The 26,177-nt window shown below is 41.1% G+C and overlaps 1 protein-coding gene across 1 annotated transcript in view; it reads right to left on the bottom strand.

The window, feature by feature from the left end:
- AGBL1 (AGBL carboxypeptidase 1) overlaps positions 1–26,177 on the bottom strand; it is a 270,761-nt gene that overhangs the window by 223,215 nt on the left and 21,369 nt on the right. The window contains exons 4-8 of the mRNA XM_064456203.1: positions 19,342–19,379; positions 8,743–8,951; positions 4,539–4,704; positions 3,485–3,558; positions 631–747 (exon numbers count right to left, since the gene is read on the bottom strand). Of these exons, the coding sequence (XP_064312273.1) occupies positions 631–747; positions 3,485–3,558; positions 4,539–4,704; positions 8,743–8,951; positions 19,342–19,379 (604 nt within the window). The remainder of the gene's footprint in view (positions 1–630; positions 748–3,484; positions 3,559–4,538; positions 4,705–8,742; positions 8,952–19,341; positions 19,380–26,177) is intronic.

Raw genomic sequence — 26,177 nt, 5'->3', positions numbered from 1 at the left:
CTCCACCTCTGCCTTCGTGCAAGTGTATAAATTAATCCCATTTGGCTACTTATAGTCATAATAAATGTCACAGCATTGTGTCTACAGTAGATACATTAAGCCAGTGGTCCTTTCCAGATTCATATTTGAATCATGGCTTTCTGCTCTCCTAAATTCCAAGAATTGCAGTGAATGCAGTAGTCCTCTTCATTTCTTGTCCCAAAGTGCAATAGAACAATTATTTGAACTGTGCATTTCACTCAGCAGCAGTGCAATCTTCTCCAACCCTTCCTTCAAAACACTAGTTAACAGTATTTTCTACATCTCATTCTGACCTTGTTATTGCTGTTGAAATTGCCAGCAAGGATACAAATTATTATCTGACAGATTTCTGATGTGGCAATTGATTCAATAGTGCTTAGTTAATCCATACCAAGCTAAATGTGCACCAAACATCATCACTCCCTTTCTATTATTCATTCTTGATTCACACCAATGAACTACAGCAAAAAGTCTCAATTTTTTTTCCAGTTCTATAAGACACCTAGGTTTCTTTTTACAATAGCCTTGTCTAGTGGTCTTTTGTCAATGCTCCCTATTTCTTAAACTCTTGAATATTCACAAATAAAGGAAGCCACAGCATGATAGTACCTGAAAATTATAGGAAAGTTCTAGACACATTGCTTCATATTGTCCAAGCTCTTCCTCTGGCCGGTCAGGCACTGGCCTTGACCTCAATTTGTTCACATCTGTCTCCAAGTCATAGTCCTACAGAAGCAGGATTAAAAAAGCTTGTATATTAAACATGCCCCACAAGATGACCATTAAAGTAATATTCTGCAGAATACACTTGATTTCTAGTGACATCATACTCATTTAATGAGTCCTATAACTGTTCTTCCCATACTCATGATGGTATTAAAGTCATTTTATGAAAAAGGGAAACTTGATGTTTTGGTATTTGAGTCCCTAAACAGAGATACCATGAAAAGATGATTTCAAAAATGCATCAAGACTAAAACTTGAACCTTTTTATAAGCACCTTATCTTAGGAGGTTTCAAAATAAGAGACATCAACACGACTAGATATTTCTGAGCATATCATCCATTCCCCTGCTTATGTTGCACAAACCAGTAGGCACAGGCCCTCAAGATTTAATTGGTAATATTCTGATTCAAAGAAACAGTAATCAAATAAATGTAAATTTAGCAAGCAAATTCTCAAAGTGTCTTGAAGCCAAAAACGTCCTTACAGGCCACCAGCAAAATTAGAAAGCTTGACACTTCTACCTTTGATTTAGTCAAGCACATGGTTTCTCTGAGTGACTATCAATCAAACTGAAATGCCCTTATCTGTATCACTGAACTTGCAGGCACCAATTGCTTGTATTTTATTTTTATCTCTCAATGCTGCTTATAAAACTTTGTGAAACCCTTGCCCAATCCATCTTCTATACTCTCCAACTTTCCTGATATTTTTATATGAAAAAAAGCTTTTTAGATCTCAACCATCAGCGAATCAGGGATAAGAAACTAAAACTTTTATGGTCAAAGGCAACTGTGCATTGATGTGCAACCTCCTCCATATCAGGTATGAGTACCAAAACCAAACTGTGTCAAGCATTCGGTCATTGCATAAGAAAACAGGAAAAGACAGGGCAAAAGGGAAGTATGGAGACATGGCATTGATGATTGGGCGTTACACTACAGCATTATTCAAATAATTCAATATGTCATTCGTAAGTATGCCCATCAAATGCCAGCAGAGAAGCTATTTGCTCCTCAAATAGACTCATTTCTGAAGCTGTTATCAAAAGAAAAAAAAATTGCCTGAATGCAAAAGTGTCCATGGCATTTCAAACCCTGGGCCACACTTGTATTGCAGAACAGAATTTGAAACGCTGTTTGGGCCTAGTTGAAAAGGCAGTGAAGAGCTGCACAGGGTATGAGGTCACTTTAGATGGATTTGCCACTAACAGCTTAATGATGCATAAGCAGCTTCAAACTTGCTGAAGATTTGGGTTGAGGACAGATGGTTGATGTGATGATTTTGATTTTCATAGAACTGTCTGAACAGTTACTGATAGAAGCATGGAGCCAATTTTCAGTTTGGTTGGTATTACTAGTATGCATGGATATGCGTTACGTAGCTGTGAAAGTGTTTGTAAATCACATCAATACTATTGTGTAAATGATCTCACACAAAAAAGGTAAACTAAAAGTTCATTATCCATTCCCTGCTTGCTTTCCCTTTAGAAAGATTTGTCATGGGAGATGTATGACCAGCACACCAGACGAACAGTACTTAAAGCCTATATTCAGAGCAAGCTCTCAGGCCAAGTAAAAAACCAATCTGCTCGCATCTACTTGGTAAATCCTTATGAATAATGAAATAGTTCAGAGGCATATAGGATCTGTTTCTGAATGAATAACTAATTAAAGGAGATAAATTCACTATGAACTTTATTCCTAATGAGCATCTTGGCGAGCCCTAATATTCAGATAAAAACAGCCAGACAGGGGCAAGTCAGGACACTGAGCTAATGTGGGGTTTTTTTGGGTGGGTTTGGGGTGGTTTTTTTGGTGATTTTTTAAAAAAAAAACAAATTCCTTTTTTCACTGGGTGAAATCAGTTTAACACTTGAGGAGAAAAAGGCAGGGCAAGTAATGAAAACAGCCCTCCACAGAAGTCTCTATCATATCTAATTAGACTCTATTTGCAACTTCATTTGTTTAATTTGCCTTCCCAAACCACTTTATGTGGCTAAGACTTATTAGCAGCATTCACTACTTCACATTCGCTTATGTGCTTATATGTATTTTCACAACAAAAACGTTTGCACTCCCATCCTCAGCTGGTTGGAAGGGTTTTTTGCCAGTTAGGTCATAACAGGGAGAGTGCAAAGGGAGAAGTCAGAAAAATATTGAATAATTAATTGCATTATTGGTCTGTGTGCAGCAACAAATAAAGAACAAACATAGGTGGTTTAAAAGAACTAACCACCTTCTTAGGGTAGGTGCACAGCCCAAATATGCTCCAATATGGAATAAAAAAAGGGTTAGTCTTTCCTAGGTGATAATTCAGTTTTCCCCTACTAAGCGCCATTTCTGATCTCCACCCAGAGGAATCAAAGATCCATCATTTATCCCTGATTGTGCATGTGATTCTAACAGTCACTGGTCAGTCTCTCTGCAGGAATAGAGAAGTCACCAAACCTGCACCAACGTGAGTGACAAGCGTGGCAATTAATAAGACAAGTGCAGGGGACACTCTTCAATGAAAGTCAGGGCTTTCTCTTTTCCTTCTTTCAAGTATCCTTCTATTATTTATGTGTGTATTTATGTATTTATGTATGTATTTATTATTTATGTAGTGTATTTATGTGGGACCACATACGTATCCAATTTCTCTGCTTTGACAGATTATCAGTATGTCAAAACGGACAATGAAAATTTTACTTTCCAGTATGTGGATGACTAAAGAAACAATGGCTCATATACCTACTTCCTCCTTACTCTCCACATCCTCATCATCCAGGTCTTTTTCAGCCTCTTCTTCTCCATCACTTTCATAGTCACCTGCAGAAGTAGAAAACAAAGAGAGGCAAAGGCATTCAACCTAATATCCCCCTCAGGCCCTCCACAGAAATATATGCAATCTCTTCTATGTGTGCCACCTGCACCTTCAGACTGCATCGCATCACAACCCTAACTGAAGCAGATCCCATTTGTTAATTTGTTAAGTATAAATGAATTTGGCACTAAGTCTCCCACTTTTTAAAGCTCTGTTCTCTTGGACTCGAGCACTGCCTTTCAAAACCATGACAAATGTCACCATGATATGGATCCAACTCATGTTACAAAGCAATACAGAGATTTTCTGCTTGGCTGCAATGATGTTACAGGATGCTCTTAATCTATATTGTCTAGATTAGGGTGTTTTACTGCTATCATCATTACAGTATTTGAGCATCTTCCATACGAAACTGAAAGCAACAAAGAAATTGCTTGCGTGAATCATGGAGTCTGCCATTTCGCCTCTTCTGTGGAGTGGCTATCCTGCCTGTGCTTAAGTTCTGCTTTTCAGCAAGCGCTCACATCTTTTACTCAAGCTGCATGACTGCTATCTGCTTTTATTTTAGAAAAGAAAAAGGATAATATTTCCTGTAATTCTTTACTGAAAAACCTGCAGAGCAGCGTTGCCCCCACAAACAGTCATGCAGAGGCACAATTGTCTCTCCCTCTTATTATTGAGGAGCAATGGCATCTCCAGCCTCTGCCATGCCCGCTCTGTTCCATTATTTTTTTGAATAATAGAAGGATTTTTTTCTCCTTTTCCTTGCTGCTTTTAATCTTCTCTCACTTATTCTCCAAACAGAATCTCCAAGCTTCAAGAAGACCTGGGAGCAGTTTCATCTCTGATGACACTGTAGGCCATCAGGCTAATTTTAACTGTAAACCTCAGACTGGGCTGCCAAGACTCCCTTTGTCAGATCCCACATTTAATTCTCATGCCATGCTCCTTTTCCTCCTGTTGAACTCACCCTTCAGCCATTTACCTTCCGATCCCTCACATGGAGGTTCAGCCTTGACATTCCCAGGAAGAGGGAAGAAATAGGAACTTCTTACTGTCACCACAGGCAGAGACTCCTTGGGGTAGCACTTTCTCAGAATCTGAGTTACAGTGTTTGTTATAGGATCCAGATTTTTGCAAGACAAACAGTCCTGGGAAGCAAAGGAGAACTATATTAAGAATCGTCTCTTACAATTGTCCTGCCTATTACACACAATTCACCAGAGCAGACACACTTTTCTGATTGGAATATGAAATCTTTTTATTTATGTTTTGGTTGTGTTTTTTTTATTTCTCCTCCCTTGCATTTTTCTTTTCTTCTTCTCTCTCTCTTTTTTTTACCAAAGAAATATGCCTGGAACAGCAAAACCCCAAGTTCTTGCAGTCATTTTCTTACAGAAATACAGGCTAGCATGGCCCCCAGGGAACTTCCATTGATGCATGTCATTTAGAAGACACAACATTCCCTAGCACTGCTCTAAGACATTATAGTCAGGGTATATTGAAGGAAGGCATGATAGTAACATAAGCTAAAATACTCTAGCTAACGTCAGTAACAGGAGCACTGAAAAGATATGTTCTTCAATATGGATTTAAAAAATCCTGCAGGGAGCCCGTGTATATGGTTTGGCTCCCAATATATGCTGAAATCTGTGCTTCTGCATCTTCACAACAACGACGCCCAGCGCTATTATGCCAAAACTAACACAAGTAAGCTAGCACAATTACACCTTTATTTCACTGTTCTTAGTGTACACAAAACATGCTCAAAGGCAGTATTCCCACTGTACTCTATATCGTTATGCATTAGGCCAAAGAGCTAGTCTGAAAGATCACTATATATTACCTAGGTGAGATACTGAACTCCTGCAGTATCCTATGTTTTCTACTCCTATAATACAGAGTAGGAAATAGAAGTGTAAGGAGGTATAAGAGCTCAGACGTACTTTGAAGACATAGAATATTTCTGTCTTTATTACCATGTTATGCGAGTGAACTCCTTGATCTTTTGTTGCAAAGAGAATACCGCCCCCACCCCCAGTCCCCGAACTAAAAGCAAAGACCCCCTGGAGGTCATAGTAGGTGTACATCTTCAATATAACAGAGACAGGGAGTCTGTATAAACAAGTTGCAGCTGCTGCATAAGGGTAAATTGCTTAAAAGTGATAGGTGTGATGCTCAGAAAACCAAGCCTTCAGGTTTCCCCAAGTACAGTACATCTATACCATAGCCTCCATCAGAGAGACTGACTAATCAATGTAGCATCCTACCTAAGTTCACAAGCTGTACCTTGTCTATCAGCATGTTATCTTTAGTGGCTTGGGACTAAGACTTAGCTCATCAGAACAGGAATGCAAGTCAAATAAGCAGCATGAATGTTCTATAAGGCAGAAGAGGAATATTACAATACATTCTCGTACCATTTAATATTTCTGTAGCCCTTCAGCACAGATAAAGTGGAACAGCCCAGAGGGCAAAATAGATACTTCATGCCATTGTCTGACAGCCCACAGTTAGGATTTGAGCTGGACAAAAAAGATATCCAGTGGAACCGAGAAGATGACCAAAGAACATAAAAGTACTTTATTATAATCAGGAATGGGAAAATAGCTGTATTAGGGTTTTTTTTTAGTTCTACAGAATTTTATTTTTTTCTCATGTATGATTGAATGGCATTATAAGCTTCAGTGGGATTAACCAGGATTCCTGCAGGAAGGCTAGAAAAAAAGTCATCTAAAGCTGACACGCTTACAAGACTCATTACAAGAATCTTAATATGTATTTCTAGATCTCTGGCTGTTAGGAACAGGGGGAGAGAAAAGAATTTTGAGAACATCTCCAAGGAAAGTTCTATTGTGGTTAGAGCAAATGCCAAGGAGGACTGGTTTCTATTTCCAGTTTTCCAATTTACTCGCTTTTTCATATTGTATTTGGGTGTCTTTGCTTGTTATTAAAAGAAAAGATAAGGAAAGTTTTCTACACATGAGAACAGAATAACATTTGTGAAGCATCTTACTATAGTTTACTGAAACCACTCTGTTTTTACTAGAACAGTAAACACAGGAGTATATAAATGCCTGCCTTGGGCCAGCCATCTTAATTCATTGCCAAGTGAATTGAGATAGTCAGGAACAAGGCATGTTCATCCAGACAATGAATTTCTACATGCAGAATTATTCAATTATGCTGTTTGAAAGCTAATTTCTATAAAGTGCAAACAAGCCTTCAGATACCTTACAGGGAATTTGTGGGACTGTTTTCATTACTGTGTATTATTGTGGTGGATATTGTGAATGAGGGAAAAGAGCGAATCCTTAGCTCAGAAAACCCAGGGTTCTGCTTTCTGGCCTCCACACTCAATCTTTTCTTTACTGAATCTGGAATAACCCAGATATGATACATATGTGGCATTACAAAAAAGAAGGTTTCAATATGACAGTAAGGCAAAAGGTAATGATGCTAATGGATGCTACTGCTGGGAAATATAGTGTGGAGTATAGGATAATAGACCCTAGTACAGGAAGGCTGAAGAGAATCAGGAAAGCTTAAGAAATCAGATGGATAAATGATAATATAGCAAAACAATGTTCCATGCACCAATCCCTCCTAAAGCAGATACAAACGTGGTTTCTTGTCTCAGAGTAGGCAGTCTGTCACTGCATACAAAACCAGCCAGTTGCTAATGTGAACATATCATTTAACTGCCATAAAAAAGTCTAAGCAGAGCTTGGAAAGAGAAATAGGAGTAGAAAGTGCTTCCTTTTCATGAATTATTTCATTATCTAAAATTATTTTTCATTCCAGGTAGAGGCAGAACTCAAAATATCTCTAAATTCTCCTAATATATCTCTAAATTCTCCTCAAATAAAGTAGCAGTCACTTCTAATCTATGTAAGGAGACAGTCTGAACTATTGGCTCTTCCTGTAAAGACATAGGCTTAAAGGCTATTAAAAGCTTAAGTATTTCAGCTGTCCATCAGCCTATACAATAAGCAGCTGGAGAGGTTTCGACTGAAAACCAGCCTTGTAAATAGGAGTTCCACCGGACGATGTTAAAACAAACCTTTCCTGGCAAAACTATTTCAATAGATTAAAAAAAAAGATTTTTTTTTTTTTTTTTTTTACATTTCAGCAGAACTTTTCTACCCAGCTTTTAATGCCTTTAAAATCTCTTTAGCTGCTCAGAGTTTGGTCAAGGCTAATCACCACAGCCAACAAACTCCTAAAGGTACTAAAATATTGTCTACACAAAGAGCCATTGCTTTCGCAAACAGAAGTTGTTTGTCTTTCTCTCTTACTACAGCCTGCAGTTCCTCTCAGGAGAATAGATTTCCCATTTTCTGTCTACCATGGAGATTATTAAGATTTTAGTAGCAGCAGCAGTCTCTACCTCAGATCAGAGTAGGGAAGAGCATGAGTGAGACGTCTTAGGGCTGCCAGACTCCTCTTGACACCTCATGTCTTGGAGAGACACTGTAAGACTGACAACATCCCAAAGAAGTGAGAGAACATTGAGCTTTGAATTCTTTAATCTTGGTAATTCCCCTTCCAAGATCTCCGTAGTAGCACACAGTAGGAAAAAAGCAAACTGGAGACCCCTGAAGCTGTCATTTCTGCTCCACTTCTAACCTTTGGAAGGATTAGAGTTCTCAGTGTTCACTGGATTCTTAGTGTGTCATTTCCTGTTTGTTCACCCAAAGTGAACCCATGTTTGCACTTTCCATGCAGTTGCTCCCAGGCTGAGCTATCAGGAGATGTTAGCTCAGAAAGCAACATGGGCTGTAGAAGGCTTTTGAGAGGGAACAAGCTGACATCTACCCTCAAGCAGCTGTTGCTACCCACCCTGTTCAAGTTTCTACAGACCAGGGACTTGTCATGAACAGAGGCTATACTCCCTTGAAAGATCTGTGGGCCCAGCCACCTCATCCCACCTGAATAAGTGGCATTAAAAACCCTGAACTACAATTCCATGAGTCTCAGTAGGAATTAAAATTAGTTTTAAGTGGAAATATTTTAGCTTTTCTGAAGTATGAACTGTGAAAAAGTCAATACCTTTTATTTCAACATTATCATTTTTTCATTTATATGTTATATAAATTCAGGATAAACTATGGTATTTCCTGCACTGTGAGGTAGAACCCAGCACTAACTACCAATCCATCTCACTTAAGCACAAAAGCATCATTTACCTGTACACTTGTGAAGAGAATCTCCATACCCCGGGAACAAAGGAAAGTTTCCCTGCCTAGCTGGATGTTGGTGATGTGCTTTAGGCAGAGCAGGAGACCCCTACGAATATAAATGTAGTTGTTGGAGACGTCGTTGTGATGCCAGTCTTGATAGAGTCTCAGCAATCCACCTAGGAAGCCTCTCTTCACTGCCCGTCGGCTGTTAGACTCTGAAAACAAAGAGAAAATGCTGAATTAAACTTTCTACTAGTCAAGCTGTTTGATAACCACATGGCTACTCAGTGCTCAAAACTTTACAAGACACTAACACCTGGTCATTCTTGCTTAATGGTCTCAGATAAAAAAACACATCAATTATTTTTTTAATTAATCCATTATGTATGTAATTTACAATTTAGGTTGTTGTTATTTGCTAAACATGAACTCTTGGGATTGTACATGGGGGGAAAAAAAAAAAATGAAGCAGCCTTTCTCCTAAGTGGAAATGTTGCTCCAGAACCCTCCAGGATGAACCAAACCAAGGGAGGGAGAAGGGGCAGAGCCCATATCTCCTTCCAAGTGCTAATAAACTTAATTCCAATTGCAGCACCATAAGAGTTCCTGAAAATAAAGGGTCTCCGGAGGAGTGAGAAAAGCTGAAGAACAATAAGATTAGTTGACGGCAGGTCATATAATCTTCAGACAGAGCTGTACTTCAGTCCTGAGAGAACACCTTGCTGAGATCTACAAATCCAGAAACCTTGTAGTTGTACAACCCTGTTCCAGCCAGCAAAATTATGCTTAATGTCTAAATCTATTCCCACACATACCTGTATAACGAAGCCATGAATCATATTGTTCTGAAAACCCACAGTATTTAAAAATTAACAAACACCAACATCAGCAACAGCTGTTTGGGCTTCTTTTCTATTGCTTTCTGGTTCTGAGATTTTAAAGGTCACCTTCAGGTCATGCTTAAAGGGTTTACTACATGGACAAGAAAAGATATATTTAAAAAAAAAATAAGCTTTATAAAAATATAGAAGGAAAGCTGCAATGTTTCCTTAATCATATAGCTCCTAGATGTCAGACTAAAAGGAGATCATAAAACGTGTGGTAAAATACAAACTCTGCTGAGTGTTCTAAAACAAATCCCTTCGCCCACTGTGTTCCTTGCTCAGCCCCACATGGTATGAAGCCAACCAGACTCAAGGCTCCTTTCCTTTAAACCAACCCTGCCTAAACATATTTTCTTGACTGGTCCTGACATTCCTTGCTGTGACACACATTAGAAGCTGTCAGGAGCTCAGTAATCAACCAAGAGGCCAGGTAGCATACATAAGAGTAGAACTCAGCTCCCTGAATACCAATCAGCATTTGCAGCTCACAACAGATGGCTCTTGGTGTGGGTTCTCCAGAGCTAGTAAGCTCCAATTCATTTCCAGTTCATTAAACAAAGCACCAGAGCCTCTCACACCTGGAACATTAGTGTCATCAGTGGGGATTTACAGGACAGGAGAAGCAGCTAGAGGTTAAGAGAGAGACAGAAAGGGGTAAGATGCTGCATGAAGAAAATCAGTAACAAGGGAATCCATGCAGAGAGTCACCAGGAAGCAGCTAGTAGGCAGCAAACCTCAGTCTCAGTGATGAAGTAGATGGAGGTATTGGAAAGGGGAAGGGAGTTGCCTGAGTCTGCTCTCTGCAGTACATTAGCAAACTCTTACCTGGAAAAGGAATTAGAGGGTAGCTCTGCTGTCTGGTCTTATCCTGCAATTTTCCCTACCATTGGCACCACAGGGCAGGCAACAAACAGCACCCCAGACCAGTTTTCCAACCCTAATCTTGCTCTGCACCTTCACACCACCCGGTTGACTTGTCTCTACACCGACCTGCTAGTCCCACAGCTATTCCTATATACCTCTGTCCAGTCTCCTACACCTTGGCCTGCAGTTCTTTCTAGCACTTTATCCCCTTGTCGTTAACCATCTCACACTAGCTCTGCCGGTACATCTTGTGTTTTGGGGCTCAGTGGTTGTTAGCACGTAGAAGGTCATCCTCCTTTGACTTTCACTCTATGTTTCCCTTTTCTATTTGACTTCCTGCAAGAAAACTTTAATTGCCTGAGAATCCTTTAATGATCCCAATTATTTTATTCGTGACTCCCTGTTAAACCTCAACTAGCTGTCATGTTTACTAACCTGCAGGATGACTAACCCCTTAAATAAGTCAATCTTTGAAGAATTACTCAGGAAGCTCTGTAAAAGTCAATAAGTATATAAAACATGACAAAAAGAAGAGAGTCAAGGAGTATAAGGTAGGGACAATTTGGATCAGACTCAGAGAAGAACACTTCTCTGAAGTGTTCAGAGGCAGATGAGATTGGACTAGATCGAGGGATTTATAGCCCCTAGCATTCAGTGCTTGAAGTCTACGCTTTCTGTGTCAATGTCAATAGGACAAGGAAAATATTGGAAAGCTCTGTGGGTAGAGCTGCTTGGGGAATTTATTTTTAAAAAAAGAAAAAAAGAAATCTCACAAAATGTGTTTGCAAGGTTTTCCTCACCTCTTTCAAGACAGACTTCCACGTTTGGATCCCAGCTCCATAGGGACCAGAACACACAACTGTCCCATGTCTCAGTTTTATCACTGGATGAAAAGCATGGGGGAAGCTGTTTTCCCTCATGTTTTCTGTAGTACTTACCACCTTTAAGAACAAAACAGTTGCTTTGAAAAGTGAAGCTGAGATAGTCTGTTCTGCGAGGAGATGGGAGAGGCAAGACTATAGTTCCCTCAGCACTTTGATCAGGAGCAATGAGAATTACTTGCTGAAGGGGCAAAACACATATTCATTTTGTTTCTCCTGTCTGATGTCATTGATTCTGTTCTGCTCTCTTGTGTTGTCAGTGTTTTTCTTATTTTTTTAATTCCACTTTTTCAGTTGTATAGTCAATAAAGTAGCAAATAAACGAAGGAGGAAATATGCCAAGATCTCCAGAAGGCAGAATGGAAAAAGGAGGCCTCCCCACCTGTCTGTGTCTGTTGAACTCTCCATCTAGGGATGAACCTGCATGGGTATCTATCTATATTTTGGCACAAATACAGGTGGTGGAAATGAGTCATACAGGTACAAGCAGCAATGCACAGATTTTTAGGCAGCAAGAACCCACTCCTGGAGTGAGTATGCATGATCTGTATGCTAAGTGGTAAAATGTCCTATGCTTTTTGAACCTTTTGCTGTCATTCTTTTGTTAGTCCCTTTCCTTCTCCCCCGATACAGCCAGTGCTCAGTGGAAATGGAAGCTCTCCTTCCACGCACCTTTCAGAAGCGCTCAGCAATGGTGCTTCCTACTTTGAGTCATGCTTGATCTGTCTTCCTAATCTTATTCTGGCATCTCTGACAGGGGAGGACTGTGTTTGTTCATCACCTTCCCCAAACCTGTCACTGGCACACTATTTTCAATGCAAGAGTTTCAATTCTGCCTGCTGGGGCTGGGATGGGCGATAGGGGAATGCTTAATGTCTTTTTCATTTCCCACACTTCTAGAACTGACTCTCTACTTCCAGGCAGTGCTGCCAACCAGTGAAAGTTTAAGCACTGCAGCACAGAGTATCTGGCCTGAATAATCTGCGTAGTTAGACAGAAATATTTGACGTGGATGCACAACCCATGCGTGGAGACATCAAACAGTTAAAGTGCATCTAAATTAGCAAGGGGATCACACTACAAAGAAATCCCCAGTTTTGACAGAATTCTTATTTTGTGTTGGGGGACAAGGATAGACTCTAAAGCCAGGGATTCAGTCTAGCAGATGAAAGTCTCACAACTGCCAGTGTTTCTGTGGACATTTCTGAAGCCCTTCTCGCATTCCAGTCCCCTTTGAAGTGTTTGCCAGGAACACAGGGACCACTGGAAAACACACACAGCATATTTAATCACAAAACTGCATTACAGTCAACCTGAAATATGATGAGCAATGCACTGCTTACCAAGCAGAACAAAAAGATAAATATCTTTCTGTCTATCTGCTTAAATCTTTTTGTTGATGCCATTCAGCTGATTCATTATGCCAAAAGCATACATTGCTACAGTTTGGAGATAAGAATGCTCTGCTAAATTAACCCTATGGCCCCCTAAAGGAGTGAAAGGAATAGAAAATCTCCAACTTCCTGCCCTGCTCTAGTGATTGCCTCTTGGGAATAAAAGATGCAAGATACCTCCTAAAGCAAAGAGGAAACAGTTGCTGTATTCGGTCATTGAGAGGCCATTTTTGCTGGAGATAAGCATGAGGATTCCCTATAGAAACAAAATGGGTTGTCCCCAGGGAGAAACCTAGACACCCATCAAGTGCTGGGGTGAATTCAGACTGAGTGGGCCCTGCAGTTCCAGCTTAACTCTGGTTGGAAGCCAGAAGACTACTCTAACTGTGCCCTGTAAACTTCAGAGTCCAGGCATTTATTTAAGCATTTAGGATAGACAAACAACACTGACACAGAGGTAGAGAACACAGGTGGGATTTGGTAGCAACTACAAGGTTATGTTTTGCTCCTAATACCAGGACTAGACAACTGAAGCTTAGCTTCAGTACAAGAACAGCTCATTCTTTCTACTCCAAAATATTTGTTTTACTTCCAGGTGTTGGCCAAATCAGTGGCAGTCTTACAAACTGTATTATGACATGGTGGTTATTCTCTATTTTGCCTTTGTTATGTTGTTCACATGTAAAAATTAACAAAGAGCAAACCAATCCCTTTTGAAACTTTTGAACTAACTCCAGAGAAAACTGATTTTCAAAAAGGTTTCCTTTTTCTCCTTTATTTTTCAGTTTCACAGCGTCTTCTGGTTGGAACTCAGCAGAAAGCTGGAAATCCACAAAAAATACTTTTTTTTACAAAATTTCCTGCTTCATTTTTCTGATTAAAGTGGTTTGAAAGAGTTCAAATAAGGATGCTAGAAAATCTGGAAGAAGACTTCCTCAAATTCAGCCACTGAATCTTCTCAAGCCAGATCATCACTGGAGGCACAAACTCTGCCCATGCCAAGACAAAGGCAGTAAGCAGTCACTATTAAGGTTGTCAGAGAATAATGAAGCTCCTTTGGGTTGATTTGCTCCTCAGGGTGGGTATAATCAATGGGAAGCTGCCATGCCCCAGGAGATGAAAACAACCTTTTTCTCTAGAGCACTCAGATACTTTCAGTTTGGGATATGACTGTGAATGAAGAGCAATCTTGGGGAAGGAAATATAAATGACCTTTCAAACCTTATTTTCCCCCCCCCCACAAAGTGACTCTTCTCAAAGAGATAAACTTAAAAATATAGAATCAAGACTATTTGCATTCTGAAATTCAGGAAGAATGGAAAGACACACAACTTGTTTTAGATGATTCTAAAAGGAACTATTTGAAAAATTCAACTCTGATCACAATACTCTACAAGTTGTGATGATAGATTTGGGGCCAGACTAATAATGGAGTTTGAATCCAGAGGTGAATAATGAAGTCTTAAACCAATCATGAGAAATGGGTACCTGGCGAAACATTAGGCAAATCACAAACGTCGTGTTGTTGGCTACAGGAACAGACATGGCTTAACCATAGGGCTATTTTGACATAAGATCAAAGACCTGCATCAGTAGATCTGTTGCAAAGCATTATTAATTCAGACATAGAGGGTGCAGGCCTTTCAGAAACCATAATCTGCTTATATGCTAGAACATCACTTTCTGTTCCTCACAGAGTGAGTTACCCCTCCTTGATGCCAGCATAAAAGGAAAAGAATGACACTGATTGTTTTATCCTGCCAGCCACAAGATATAATCCTTATGTTTTGGTGAAAAAACAAATGGGGTGAAAGGTTAAATAAAGGTTAGTTGATGGAAGATGAGGAGGAAAGAGCAGGAAGTGAAAGATGAAAGGCTGGGGGAAAAAAAGGAAGGCAAGAGGATAAAAAAGACAAAAGGAGGAAGGAAGAGATAGAGAGTGGAAAGGCCATCAGCAATAACTGCTGTTAGCACACAGAATTGTCTTGATGAAATAAGCATAATCAGAGGTCACCACAACGTGTCTTTTTAAATTGCTTATTACAATTTTACTAGGCAAACACTGCAACAAGGGCCCTGCCCATTTCCCTAGCCTTTTCCTTCAATATCCGCTGAGCAAATGCCTCTGAGATCAGCTCTAGCCAATTTCCTTAAAGACATGCAAGCTGCTAATTCTGGGAAGTACAGATAGTCAGGAATAACAAATACAACCAAAATTAGATTAAAATAACCTGCTGATAAACAAATTACTCACCAGAAATAAATATTGGATTAAGCACCAGTGGGAGCGGGGATCCCTATAATAACATCGCCATCATGTGGCTCGAGGTGCTGAGCAGCAGTGCCCAGTGTTTGGGCCATCTCACTGCCTGCAGCCCGCAAACCCCTAGATATGCACTTGTCTCCACTTATGTATCAGGTATCCAGTTTTCTTCCACTCCCCCAAGACTGGGAATGGTTTGTGTGTTTTATTTTGGGGGGTGCATTCACTAAAAGCAATAGATCCCATGGCTAAGAGTGACATGGAGGGCAGCCCTTGCCTTCCACTGCTGCTCAAACAGGCTCCAGCTGGTGTATGCCCACCTCCACACCTGGGCCTCTTGCAGGCAAAGGAGATCTTAATGATGAGCTCCCAAGGCCTTAAGACAGAAGATCAAGGTACAAAGACAGGTATACAGAGAAGCAGAACTAAACCAAAAGGAGGCTGGAAAGAGTAGCAGGTATACTCTGGGACAGAGAGAACAGACTCTGGGAAGGATGCTGTGCCTCATCCCACCTCACTTTATCTATAGCTATCAGTATCTACCCCCCATCCCCACCCTAGGCTGTAGTAAGCATCTATAAATTGAAGAAAGAAGTATGGACAGGTGTAACACTGGAAATCTTTTGACTGTAACATCCAAAAGAAGAGTAAAAAACTCCTGATGCTCTCACAGCACTTCAGCACCATTATAGATATCTACCAAGCAACATATTCAGCCTGTATAATAATCTAGTTCAGTCAGAGGGAGTTAACAGCACGGTGGAGAGACAACTGATAAAGAAAACAGCAAGGAAATGGAGGGAGGACTTGTTACAAGCTGTTTGCTTGTACATATGGGCATGGCAGGTGGAGAACAGCAACTGGGAGAGTAGCATGCAGAGATTGGTAAAGTATTCTGGGGTGCTTGGAAAGAGAGAAGCAGTCAGGAGTGAGAAACTGGCTGATGGTCAGGCATGAAACAGCATCTCTAACAGTTATCCGAGCTTCTACTGATAGAAAGATGCAGCACTGTTAGAAGGGACCTAAACTTCTGTTTCTCCATTATTCACCATCCCTACAACTATCACTGATTTCCATCATGTACAGGGGAACAGGACAATCAACATCGCTCTTGTCTTGCACTGGGTCTCCAGGAATTCCTCCCCTGTTCTGGATGAAGCACAAGATTGTCCAAAGAAAAAAATGATGGGAGACTACAATCTTGTACCTTCCCTTCTGAAACACAACAGCAATATTTTTCCAGGTACAGCTGGAGCAGTAATTTTTTTTTTCTTATACTGATGCTTTCTTTCCTGGCAGATCTTGCTTCTTGCCGTTATGCACCTGTTAAGTGGGCATTTAGCATCACCTTCTGTTAGGAAAGAGACAGAGGCCAAAAAGTTTCTAGCCAGCCCCTGGCTCTGCAGGTGGACAAATCCTCAAGTAGAGCTTAAGGAACCCTGAGGAGCTGAAGATGGACGTTTCCAAATCCATCAGGGGGACACACTGCCATCTGCCTGCTCCTGTTAAAACTACTGAGTGTTCTCCCATTGCAGTTCACTGCCACAAGCAAGAAGCACACTTTCCCTTCAGCACAACTCCGTGTATAACTAACCCTCGTGATCACTTAAGGATGCGTCATCCCTACAGGGACACCCTCAAGAATGGGTGTGTTCTTGTCCTGTCTGTTTTATAGTTTTAACCCCCACCAAAACTGATTCTCACCACCATTTCCCAGCAAGTGGGTTACTACAAGTCTCCAACAAAGCTCACAGTAATCAGTCCAGCAATCCAGTTCTATAGCACATTCCAGGATTCCTGCCTCCTGTTTAGTTTGCATCCCATCTAAAACATGCTAAAAGGCTTCTGGGTTCTTTGCTGTGTACAGTTTTACCCTTGTTTTCATAAGCAATTTTCAAGAGCTACAGCATGCACCAGATCTGATTTTTAACTTTCTAAGAACCCCTGCAACATTTAAAAGAGCTAAGATCATGGGCATAAGTTCACTGTGACAAACAAAGCTGCCCTGACACAATCATGAAAGAGAATTCAGCTCTTTTCCAGCCATGGTGGATTTATCTCTGGAAGAACCAGAGCTGGTTTTCACATCTCCTACCCCAACACCTCCCAAAAGGCACAGCCTGCTCATTTGTATGCAGCTACCAGAGCAGTCTACTCCAGAAGCCTGGAGCTTCTCACATACTGAGCCACAGGACAAGGAGAAAACTAAAAGATATTCTTGACCATTCTGCATCATACTGCAGAAAACATCATAAAACACAGTTCAAGCTGACTTGTGTGCTGTGATGCTCTATTTGGTGGCACAGTATTGGCACCATTTCTCAAGTCCCGGGTCCAGTGCCTTAAAGGGGGAAAGGACACATAACAGCAAACTGGGAACGGTGTCTCCAAGTGAAGAAATGTGTCTGCCAGACAATGCCTTTGTTTGTAACAGTCAACAGTACAAATGAACATGAGAACCCTATTCTATACACCACAGTGATCAACCAGCGTGACAGTATATAGACTGCTTTGCTCAACAGATTATATTTTAATCAGAGTCCATTTTTTGTACCTTCTGTGAAGATACCCGAAACAAGAAACCAGAGTGATCTGTGTGTTCTTCCAGTACTGGAAACCCTCTACGCACTTCCTGAAGTGCAAAAGGCATAAAAGGAAGAACCAACCAAGATGCCTTCACAACATAAGTTGGCTGAGAAAAGTCACACAAGCAATTTCTAAGACTAAATGGTTTAAAAAAAAAAAAAACCACACACAAAAAAAACCACGCAGACTTACCTCATTCCAGGAGAGAAAGTGCTGAGAGAATTTGGAGCTGAATCCAATCCTTTTAGATTCTTTATGTCATCCTCAGCTTCCCCCCACAACTTTTACAACATGTATTTTCAACTCCCCAGGAGACCACATTTCCTTGGTAATAATAATAAGCTTCCCTTGGTAATTAGTCCTCCACTTCTATATACTGTTCTCATCCCTAGACCTGGAACAAGCCTCCAAGTAGAAAATTTGTCCTATAAATATCTTGGGACAACAGAATTTCACTTCCCAGTCCTAGTACTTACCATAAAACAGGAATTCAGGTGAAAAGCTCAAGCTGCCAGCTGAGCTTTCAGCTCTTGGTCCACCTTTTTAGCCTTCTCTGTAAACTTCTTTCTACTCCAAAAGTTAATTTTGCTTTTGTGTTGCAAGCAGCTGTGGCATATCCCCACAGTCCCCTTAAGACTTAGTGCCCAAACCAGGTGGTCTTTCCTTGTTGCAATAATGTGACCTTTAAATCTAGGCAGCAAGGTTAATACTGAGGCATTAATTTCAGAATACATCACTAGCTGATGCAAGTCAGACATGATCCCATTGCAGCATGCTCATTTAAGCACTGCTTCCAGGGCTACAGGTTTTCACAAATGCACTTATTCTGATACTATGAAAAGGAGAAGGGGGAGGGGAAGAAAAGGAGGGGAAGAAAGAAATAGAGGGAGAGAAGGACAATACGCCATTGTGATTTATTGTAGATTGTCTGCAATAGTAGAGTGCTCTTTCTTAATCAAAGCTTTATTAAAGTCTGGTAATAAAAAGCTAAGCATTTTTGGATGGGATAAAGGCAAAAAAAAAGGGTAGCACATTCATTTCAGGAACAGTCACACCAGCAGTGTGTGCCTGAGAACCCACGTTAAGGTCTTCAACACCCCCAGTCAGCTGGTGCAAATGCTAAGCACAGCCTTCTGTAGCAGGGCTGTACGGCTGCAATCACTAGGTCTCAGCCCTGTCTGCACATTATCAGACCTGACAAGGTTGCAAGGCAGAATAAGGTCACCTCTTTTTGACTACAGAAGTTTTCCAAACCTTTGCTAACAGCATCATTGCTACCAGGTAAGCACATAGTTCACTGCCACCACAGGACAGACAGGTCCTGGCACAACTCTCCAGTAATGTGGAACAGAGCAATGAGCATTAGTCGCTGGCTGGAAAGGTTCCCTATTTCCTCCACTGTTCCAATCCCCAGGACAACCACTGTTCCCTAAATACTCAAAGTAAGGGTCTAGTCTGGTTCTCTCAGCAGCTCACTCCCTGGGACCTAGAGCACCACCTCCCATAGAGTTGTGTGCCACAGAGCCATGGGCCTCCAAGAATCATAGCTAGGCATATAGGAAACTGCACTACTGCCTCTCCTTTCTAAGCAGTGTTCTTTGGGACTGAGGGAAGAAGGGATATCAAGGGAGAATGAGGTTCAACAGGATTACTCTGTGCAGAAGAACAGCAGAGAAAGGAAAGTCAGAAAGAATATGAAGGGGAAAAAAAAAAAAAAAAAAGAGAAAGCTTACTTGATTTCAGCAAAGCTGCCAGAGCCTCAATGGCTGCCCTGGGGAAAGAAGAGAGATGGAGAAATAATGTCAATTTCTCTGATAATTTTTGTAACCTTCATCTTCACAGTCTTCTGGGCCAGGCATCCCAGCTGGTCTAAACTGACAGCTTATGATGGACTTTGACAGAACTGCAATGTTTTATACCAGCGGAGGATCCAGGCTCTGCAGCTGACTCAGTTATTTGAAAAGACCATTAGCCCTCTAGCTTCAGCATTACACTGACTTGTAGTGACCATTACATTTAAAGCAACACCCACACATCCAAAGCAATGAAGCAAGTCTTCAAACTGCTGCCCCAGAGCTATTTCTTTGTATGAGACTCAGCACATGACCACTCCAGACACCAGTGCTTCTATCTGCACCAGTAGATGACAACTTCTGCGTCAAGCTGGGACATCCACATCAGTATTTCCAGCCAAATTCCACTCCCTTCTCCATTTTCCCAAAACAAGCTTCAACCCCATCCTCGCTCCCACCAGCTTTAATGGAAAAGAAAAGTTAATTTCTTTTAATTACAACAATGTCTTGGCATTGCAGTGGCATGTAAAGGCCCCCACTCTGGTCAGGACTTGTAAGAAAGATGCTAAAGATGTGCAGTAAGACAACTTGCCCCATAATGCTTAGAGTGAGGAGGTAGAGGGGAGAGATACACAGAGAGATTTCTGTTGACCTTCTGTGTTGCTTCAATGTGCAGGTAAGCAACTCAACCTGCTTGAGTCAGCATAGCTCTGGTTTGAAAGGGAGCTGGTCACTAGCATTTGTAGCGTGAAAAGCTGAACTGAGACATCCTTACTGCCCACCATCTAGAAGCAAGTTTCTTCCTCATGTGGTATAGTCTCCATCACACTAGCCCCACTGGAAATTTTTTTTTCCAATCATGTTCTGCTAGAGCAAGAAGATCCATGTTCTAACCTGGCTTACTGCTGTGAAGTTTCAAGCACCCACAGCTGATTAAATAAATACAGCCACAAAACCCTCCATGCCCAAGGATTTCTTAAAATGTAATCTTTTTATAAACCAACCCCCAAACAAAATTGTATTAACTTCCATACTGAGCCAATTATCATCCTGCGGCAAGAAATATTTTTTTGTCATCAAGCTGCTGTTCATCGTTGTCCTAACAGCAGCTGAGACTAAGAAAGAGTCAAAATCTGGTGCTTGCTGATGTTGGGTCGACATCCCTATCTAATGTCATTCTTATGTAATGAATCTGTCGGAGTTCAACAGCAGCATTACAAACTGTAGAAGAAATGCACTCAAATACAGACAGAACAGGAAATCATTAGCTAAAAATCTCACCAGTGGAAGCCCAGCCATGCTCTTATTGCGTCTTTAACATGACCTAAACAGCAATCATTCAGCTGGTGGGAGGAATACTGTCATCCACCAGCTATTTGGCATGCTCGGAAGAGGGATACACTACAGCCACTGATCACTCAGTCTTTCCCTGAGTTTAAAATTTGGAACAAAGTACACAGCTCTAAGCAAGTCAAAATTCCATCCAGAGCACCTCCCAAGGCTCACACTCAAGTAAATATCTTGTAAAGGAGACTACATTACATACCTATGTTTGCAGGCTACATGTGATGTCTCAATCACATGCCATAACAGCAGAGCAATGAAGGAAGGATCAGAGTGTTTCTGGCTCCAGGCAGAAGAGATCTAAGGATTTCCTGTAGGCATCTGACTTCTTTTGAGGGTGCTTATATGTATTGCAAAAAGTTTCACTAGAGCTACACCACTGTCATAACGTCAACGCTGCCAGCAAACCTCCCATCAACCAAACAATCGGCAAATCTGGATTCTCCAATACTTTTTGGGGGGTCTGTAAGCCACATTGTGTACAACTTCATTCATCCTCAGAGGACCTCGGACCTCCCAAACCATGTTCTTGGAAGGTGTAATCTCCTATTCCTACTATCTTTGAATCCCTATATTCTCTAATTCCTCATCACACTTGCCCCAGAAGACCTAAACTCTTCCTGGCCATACCATAGCTGACCCTTCTACAGCCTTAACAACCCCGGTCACTTCTCTTCTCCAGGCTCAGAAGGAGCTGACCTGCCCTGAGTCGAGGGATAAGAACTATTTGTGCTTTTGATGTGACCTGGTAGAACAGGTTGCAACTGCTTTGACTGTAAAGCTGAGAAAACCAAGACCGTAAGATGTAAAGTAATGTAAGATGTAACGTAAAGATGTAAGGAAATCCACGCAGATGGTACTGTGGGATGGAAAATTTGGACATGTCCTATAAAAAAAAAATATTAAAGGTGGTATCACACAGATCCCAGCACCACCACTCAGCAGAATCAGAAATTTTCACAATCACCACCTACTTCTGCAAAAAAAAACATTACAGACCTGCAGCTGTAGCTAGCTGGATTTCCCACATCCCAGGCTAACAGTCTAGACACATCCTCATCTCAGTCCATGCCTGTACATAGTCTGGCAATAAAGTGGAACCAAACTAGTATATTTCACCTCTTCAAGTACTGCAATTCATCACAAGGGTTTTGGCATAGGCAATACGCAGTGTTCTGGACGCCCTACAGCATGTACTCTACAGTTAGGCATAAGTAGGCGCAGACCCAGTCGACTGACCACAATAACATGCATTGCTTCAGAACAAATTTTGAAAGGAAAAATAAAGGCATGAGGGTAAACTACAAAACAGATAAAACAAGTTAAGGGATAAAAAGGACTTACCAAGAGTAGATCAAGCCAGCCTAACTTGATATCTTTCTCTGAGAAGATAACCAATCTTTCTAGGCAAGGGAAATGTGGTAGGTCTAATTTATCTGTACTTCAATGAGCATTTGATATGGTGCCACAGTGGCACAAGCTGGAGAACATGGGGATTAGTATAAGAATTGCAAGATGGGTAAAGAACTGGTTAAAGAGGCAATGACAGGATTTTTGTGGGAAGAGGAATTACTAGTCTGGAGGGAAGTTATGTGTGGAAGTCCACAAGCAGGTTTTGAGACGGATCTTATTTTATCATTTCATTAATGACCTTGGCACAATAAGTCAGAGTGTACTAACAAAACCTGCTGACTGTGTGAAGCCAGGAGCTACTGCCAATATCAGGGAGTTCGGAATATCTTTCAGGAGTAACAGGATGTTCTTGAATTCTGAAGTAATAGAAAGGTGATGAAATGTAATAGTCAAAGTGCAAGGTTACGCATTTAGGGTTTAATAAGAATTGCTGTTATGAGCAAGGGCTCATAATTTGGAAGTGAGTTGACGGACACCCTGGATATATGAGCTCATTAGATGAAGACAAGCATGACCCAGCAGAATGACCCCGTGAAAAAGGACAGATCAGGTCTCAGGAAAGCCACTGCCAGTGGAGAAGGGAAAGCAGGAATGTCTTCATACAAGGCTTCACCTGAACAGCTATACATGGTATGCAGAAGGAACCATGCAGAAAACTGCTAAGGCAATCATTATGGTAATGGAGACATATCTCATGAGGAGTCTTAAAGATCACAGTTTTGTCACCTTAGCAAAATGATGGTTAAGAGGTGACTTGATTGTTCTCCGTAGACGTGCTTGGTGGGGGAGAAGTAAACACTGAGGAAGGCAGAGAGCTACTTAAACTAAAGAACAAAGTTGGCACAAGGACAAATGGATATAAAATGGCCATGAATAAATTTCAAATGGAAATTAAAGAATGGTTTTTAAGCACTGGAAAATGAAGCTCTGAAAAATCCTCTTGGCAGTGATGGGACGAACGACCTAACGACATTGAAAAGGGAGCCTGAATTGCTTATCATGGGATTGTCAGGCTCAGTTGTCAATGAGGAAGGAATCTGAAAAAAGTGACCCAGGGTTGACTGTGGTCCTATATCCCTACATTTTAATCATATATAAAATGGAAGTGAAAAGGGAAACAGGTATTCTAAGCACAAAGTAATTAGCCAGGCCAGAACAGCTACACCAGCTTAAGCTGAAAGTCCAAGTAGTCTAGTATCCTATGGCCAACAGTGTCCATGGGAAGAGCATAAGACCACAGCAAAAAAACAGTGCTAGAACTTCCAGAGCAGACTTAGATTCCAGCAATTTGCAGTCCAAGGTTTTGTAAGCTAGCAATGGTGCCTTTGGGAAGCTTTTTAGCTTTTAGCTGGTTTTGCTTCCATATATTTGCCTAGCCACTTTTGAACTCATGCAAACTCAGTACGCACAATTATCCTGGGAAGGCAGTTCGCACCTACACTGTGTAAAGAGTCATCTACCTGCATTTGTTTTAAGCTTGGAGTTAAAGTGTAAACTACAATGCTGAATTTAAGTCAGCTGTCAGCAAGTATCCCCAGAATATTACCTGTCCTTGACGCTGAACAAATTCAAACAAACAAAACAAGAAGTCATAGAAGAGAATGCAGAATGGACTGTCATCGAGAACAGCAGCAAGCTGACGGGTGCGTTAATAGGCTTTACGGCAAGCCGAGCAACCGGTGTTTGTGATATCAGCACCTCTTAACGCCATATGGCAAACCAACAGCATCTTTTCTGGCACCAGAAGATATAATGAGATGAGTAAGCCTTGGACAGGAAGACAGAGAGAAAGGAGATAACAAATTGCGCATGAGATTAAGGACAGGGGGAGGCGGGGAAGGAAGATGGGAACAGGAGGAAAAGTTTAAGAGCACAAGAAAGATGACTTGATGAGCCATATGCTAGACCAGAGAATTTGATAGCGTGCCCAGTGCAGAACTCCGCATTTGTCTCAAGAAGGAATAGGGGTAAAAAATGAAATCATTAAAAAACCTGCCAAACCTGTCCAGATGCCTTCCTCCGATTTTCTGTTCTTTGTGGTAATACATTAGTAAAATCTTAGCTGTTTTGTCAATCCCAGTGTGTCTCAAAGGACACCCATTTATATATTTCAAAAAAAAGTATGTATAAATAAAGTTGCTCTATCTTAAAAGGCATAATAATAAATGCTGCTCTGTAATCAGAAAACATTAAAAACTCCCTGTAGTAGCAGTCAAGAATGGAAATCTTTGAAGTGTTTCCAAGTCAGCAGCTTGGATATCAGAGCAGGAACACAACTAGCAGACAGATAGACAAACACAACTTCCAGATCCTGTGCTTAGGAACCAGGAGCAACAAAGAAAAACTCCACTTCCCAAGCCAAAGCACAATTGGATTAGCCAGTAAAACCAGGCCGCTAAAAAGCATAGACAAAGAAGTCTTATGTCTGGGTCACCCTTTCAGATCTGAGCTACCAGGACAGTGTTGGCTGGAAATCACTGCAGACAGAGGATACTCAAAGCCAGGATCTCAAGTTCTCTTCTCTGCTCTGCTGTCAGCTCACAGGCTGCAGCACCGGGCAGTATGACTGACAATGTTGTGCCTCTGTTTCTGCCTCTTGAAAAGATAATTTATTTCTGTTCCACCCCAGTATTTAAAAAAAAAAACCTAAAGAAAAAGAAAAACAAAACCCACAGCACAAACAAAAAAAACCCCAAACAACAAAAAACCCCACCCACAAACAAAAGCAAAACCACACACATGCTCCTGAAGATGAAAAACCTAACTATAGAAGAGATGCATGGTGGACTACATGAAAGGATTTTAAGACTCATAAGACAAAGTGATGTCCATACCCATCTTTCAGGATTAGCTTGGAACTATGAACAGGGAACAGCAGAGGAGCCAAAGACTGAAGAAAGAAATGATCCAACAGGGCTCTGCAAATCAGCCCCCAAGTAATTTAACCACCCCTCCTTCTCCTGTGAGACTGTACCTTTTACATGCTTAAGCATGAAACATCCTCTTCAAATTATTGAATGAAAGCTAATGACTTGGTGCTTCATTAAATACCTCTTCAGACTTGATGCCTGATCTAATTCCTAAAGGCAATCACACCTGGATAATAAAGATGTAAAGCACTATTTTTATAGAAATGTAAGAAAAGATTCTGCCCCTGCCTGGCAACAGCCCATGCTCCCTCCTTTTGCCCTTCACCCTGCTATTTATCAGTATTCTCACTTGTTGCTGTCATGTTTATTTATATCACAAGCAGCATGGGGCAGGGACCATACAACATATATTTGTAAAGCATCTAGCACAATGGTAACCCTGACTGAGGGCTCAAGGTATTACAGCTTACAGGCTTAAAGTCCCTAAGCTTCCATAGCCCCTATCCCCGGGAGGAATTAAGTGCCCTGGAGCGTACTATTGTCTGGCTGCGTTTTGCCTCCAACCCCTGGGACTCATACTTAAGTACTGGAGTTTATACAGTCACAGAGCAACTCACTCAAAAGACAATTTCACATTTGATAACTGAGGCACATTTAGAAACAACATGTAGGCACCATGGCAATAGGTGCTTTATAAATCCTTCCAGAAGGTAGATCTCATCTGAGACAGACGCCATGAATAGTCATTTCCCTTGTGGCCCAGAAATACAGATCTTAAATATGCGGGCACTTGCACAGTGATTTGTTTTGTTTTAAAGGCTTAAAACTAGCAGCTTCACAAGTCCTGGAAATATGGGTGAGCAAGAGTTGCTTATGCTGCTGGCATTTTCATAGTACTGCTGGTCTAGGAGTTATGCAAAAACACCCATCATCATGTCCGCTTTAATTCCAGCTTGTTAGCTAGGCATTAAAACTTATGCTAAAGGCGAAGCCTGCACACAGTCTGCAATGTCCCACATACTGCCAACAGGTGGAGTTCAGAGATCCAGCTGTTGTGCACAGATGTGCTTTTGGTGTAATGCTGAAGGAAAGGGAAAAAAAGTGATGCACTCCTTTTCTAATGGTTATTTCAGTTCCAGTGACCAGCTC

Source organism: Phalacrocorax carbo, chromosome 7 (genome assembly GCF_963921805.1).
Source record: "Phalacrocorax carbo chromosome 7, bPhaCar2.1, whole genome shotgun sequence".
NCBI lineage: Eukaryota > Metazoa > Chordata > Aves > Suliformes > Phalacrocoracidae > Phalacrocorax > Phalacrocorax carbo.
Note: the sequence above shows the minus strand (reverse complement) of the source record. Positions and strands in the feature narration are given on the sequence as shown.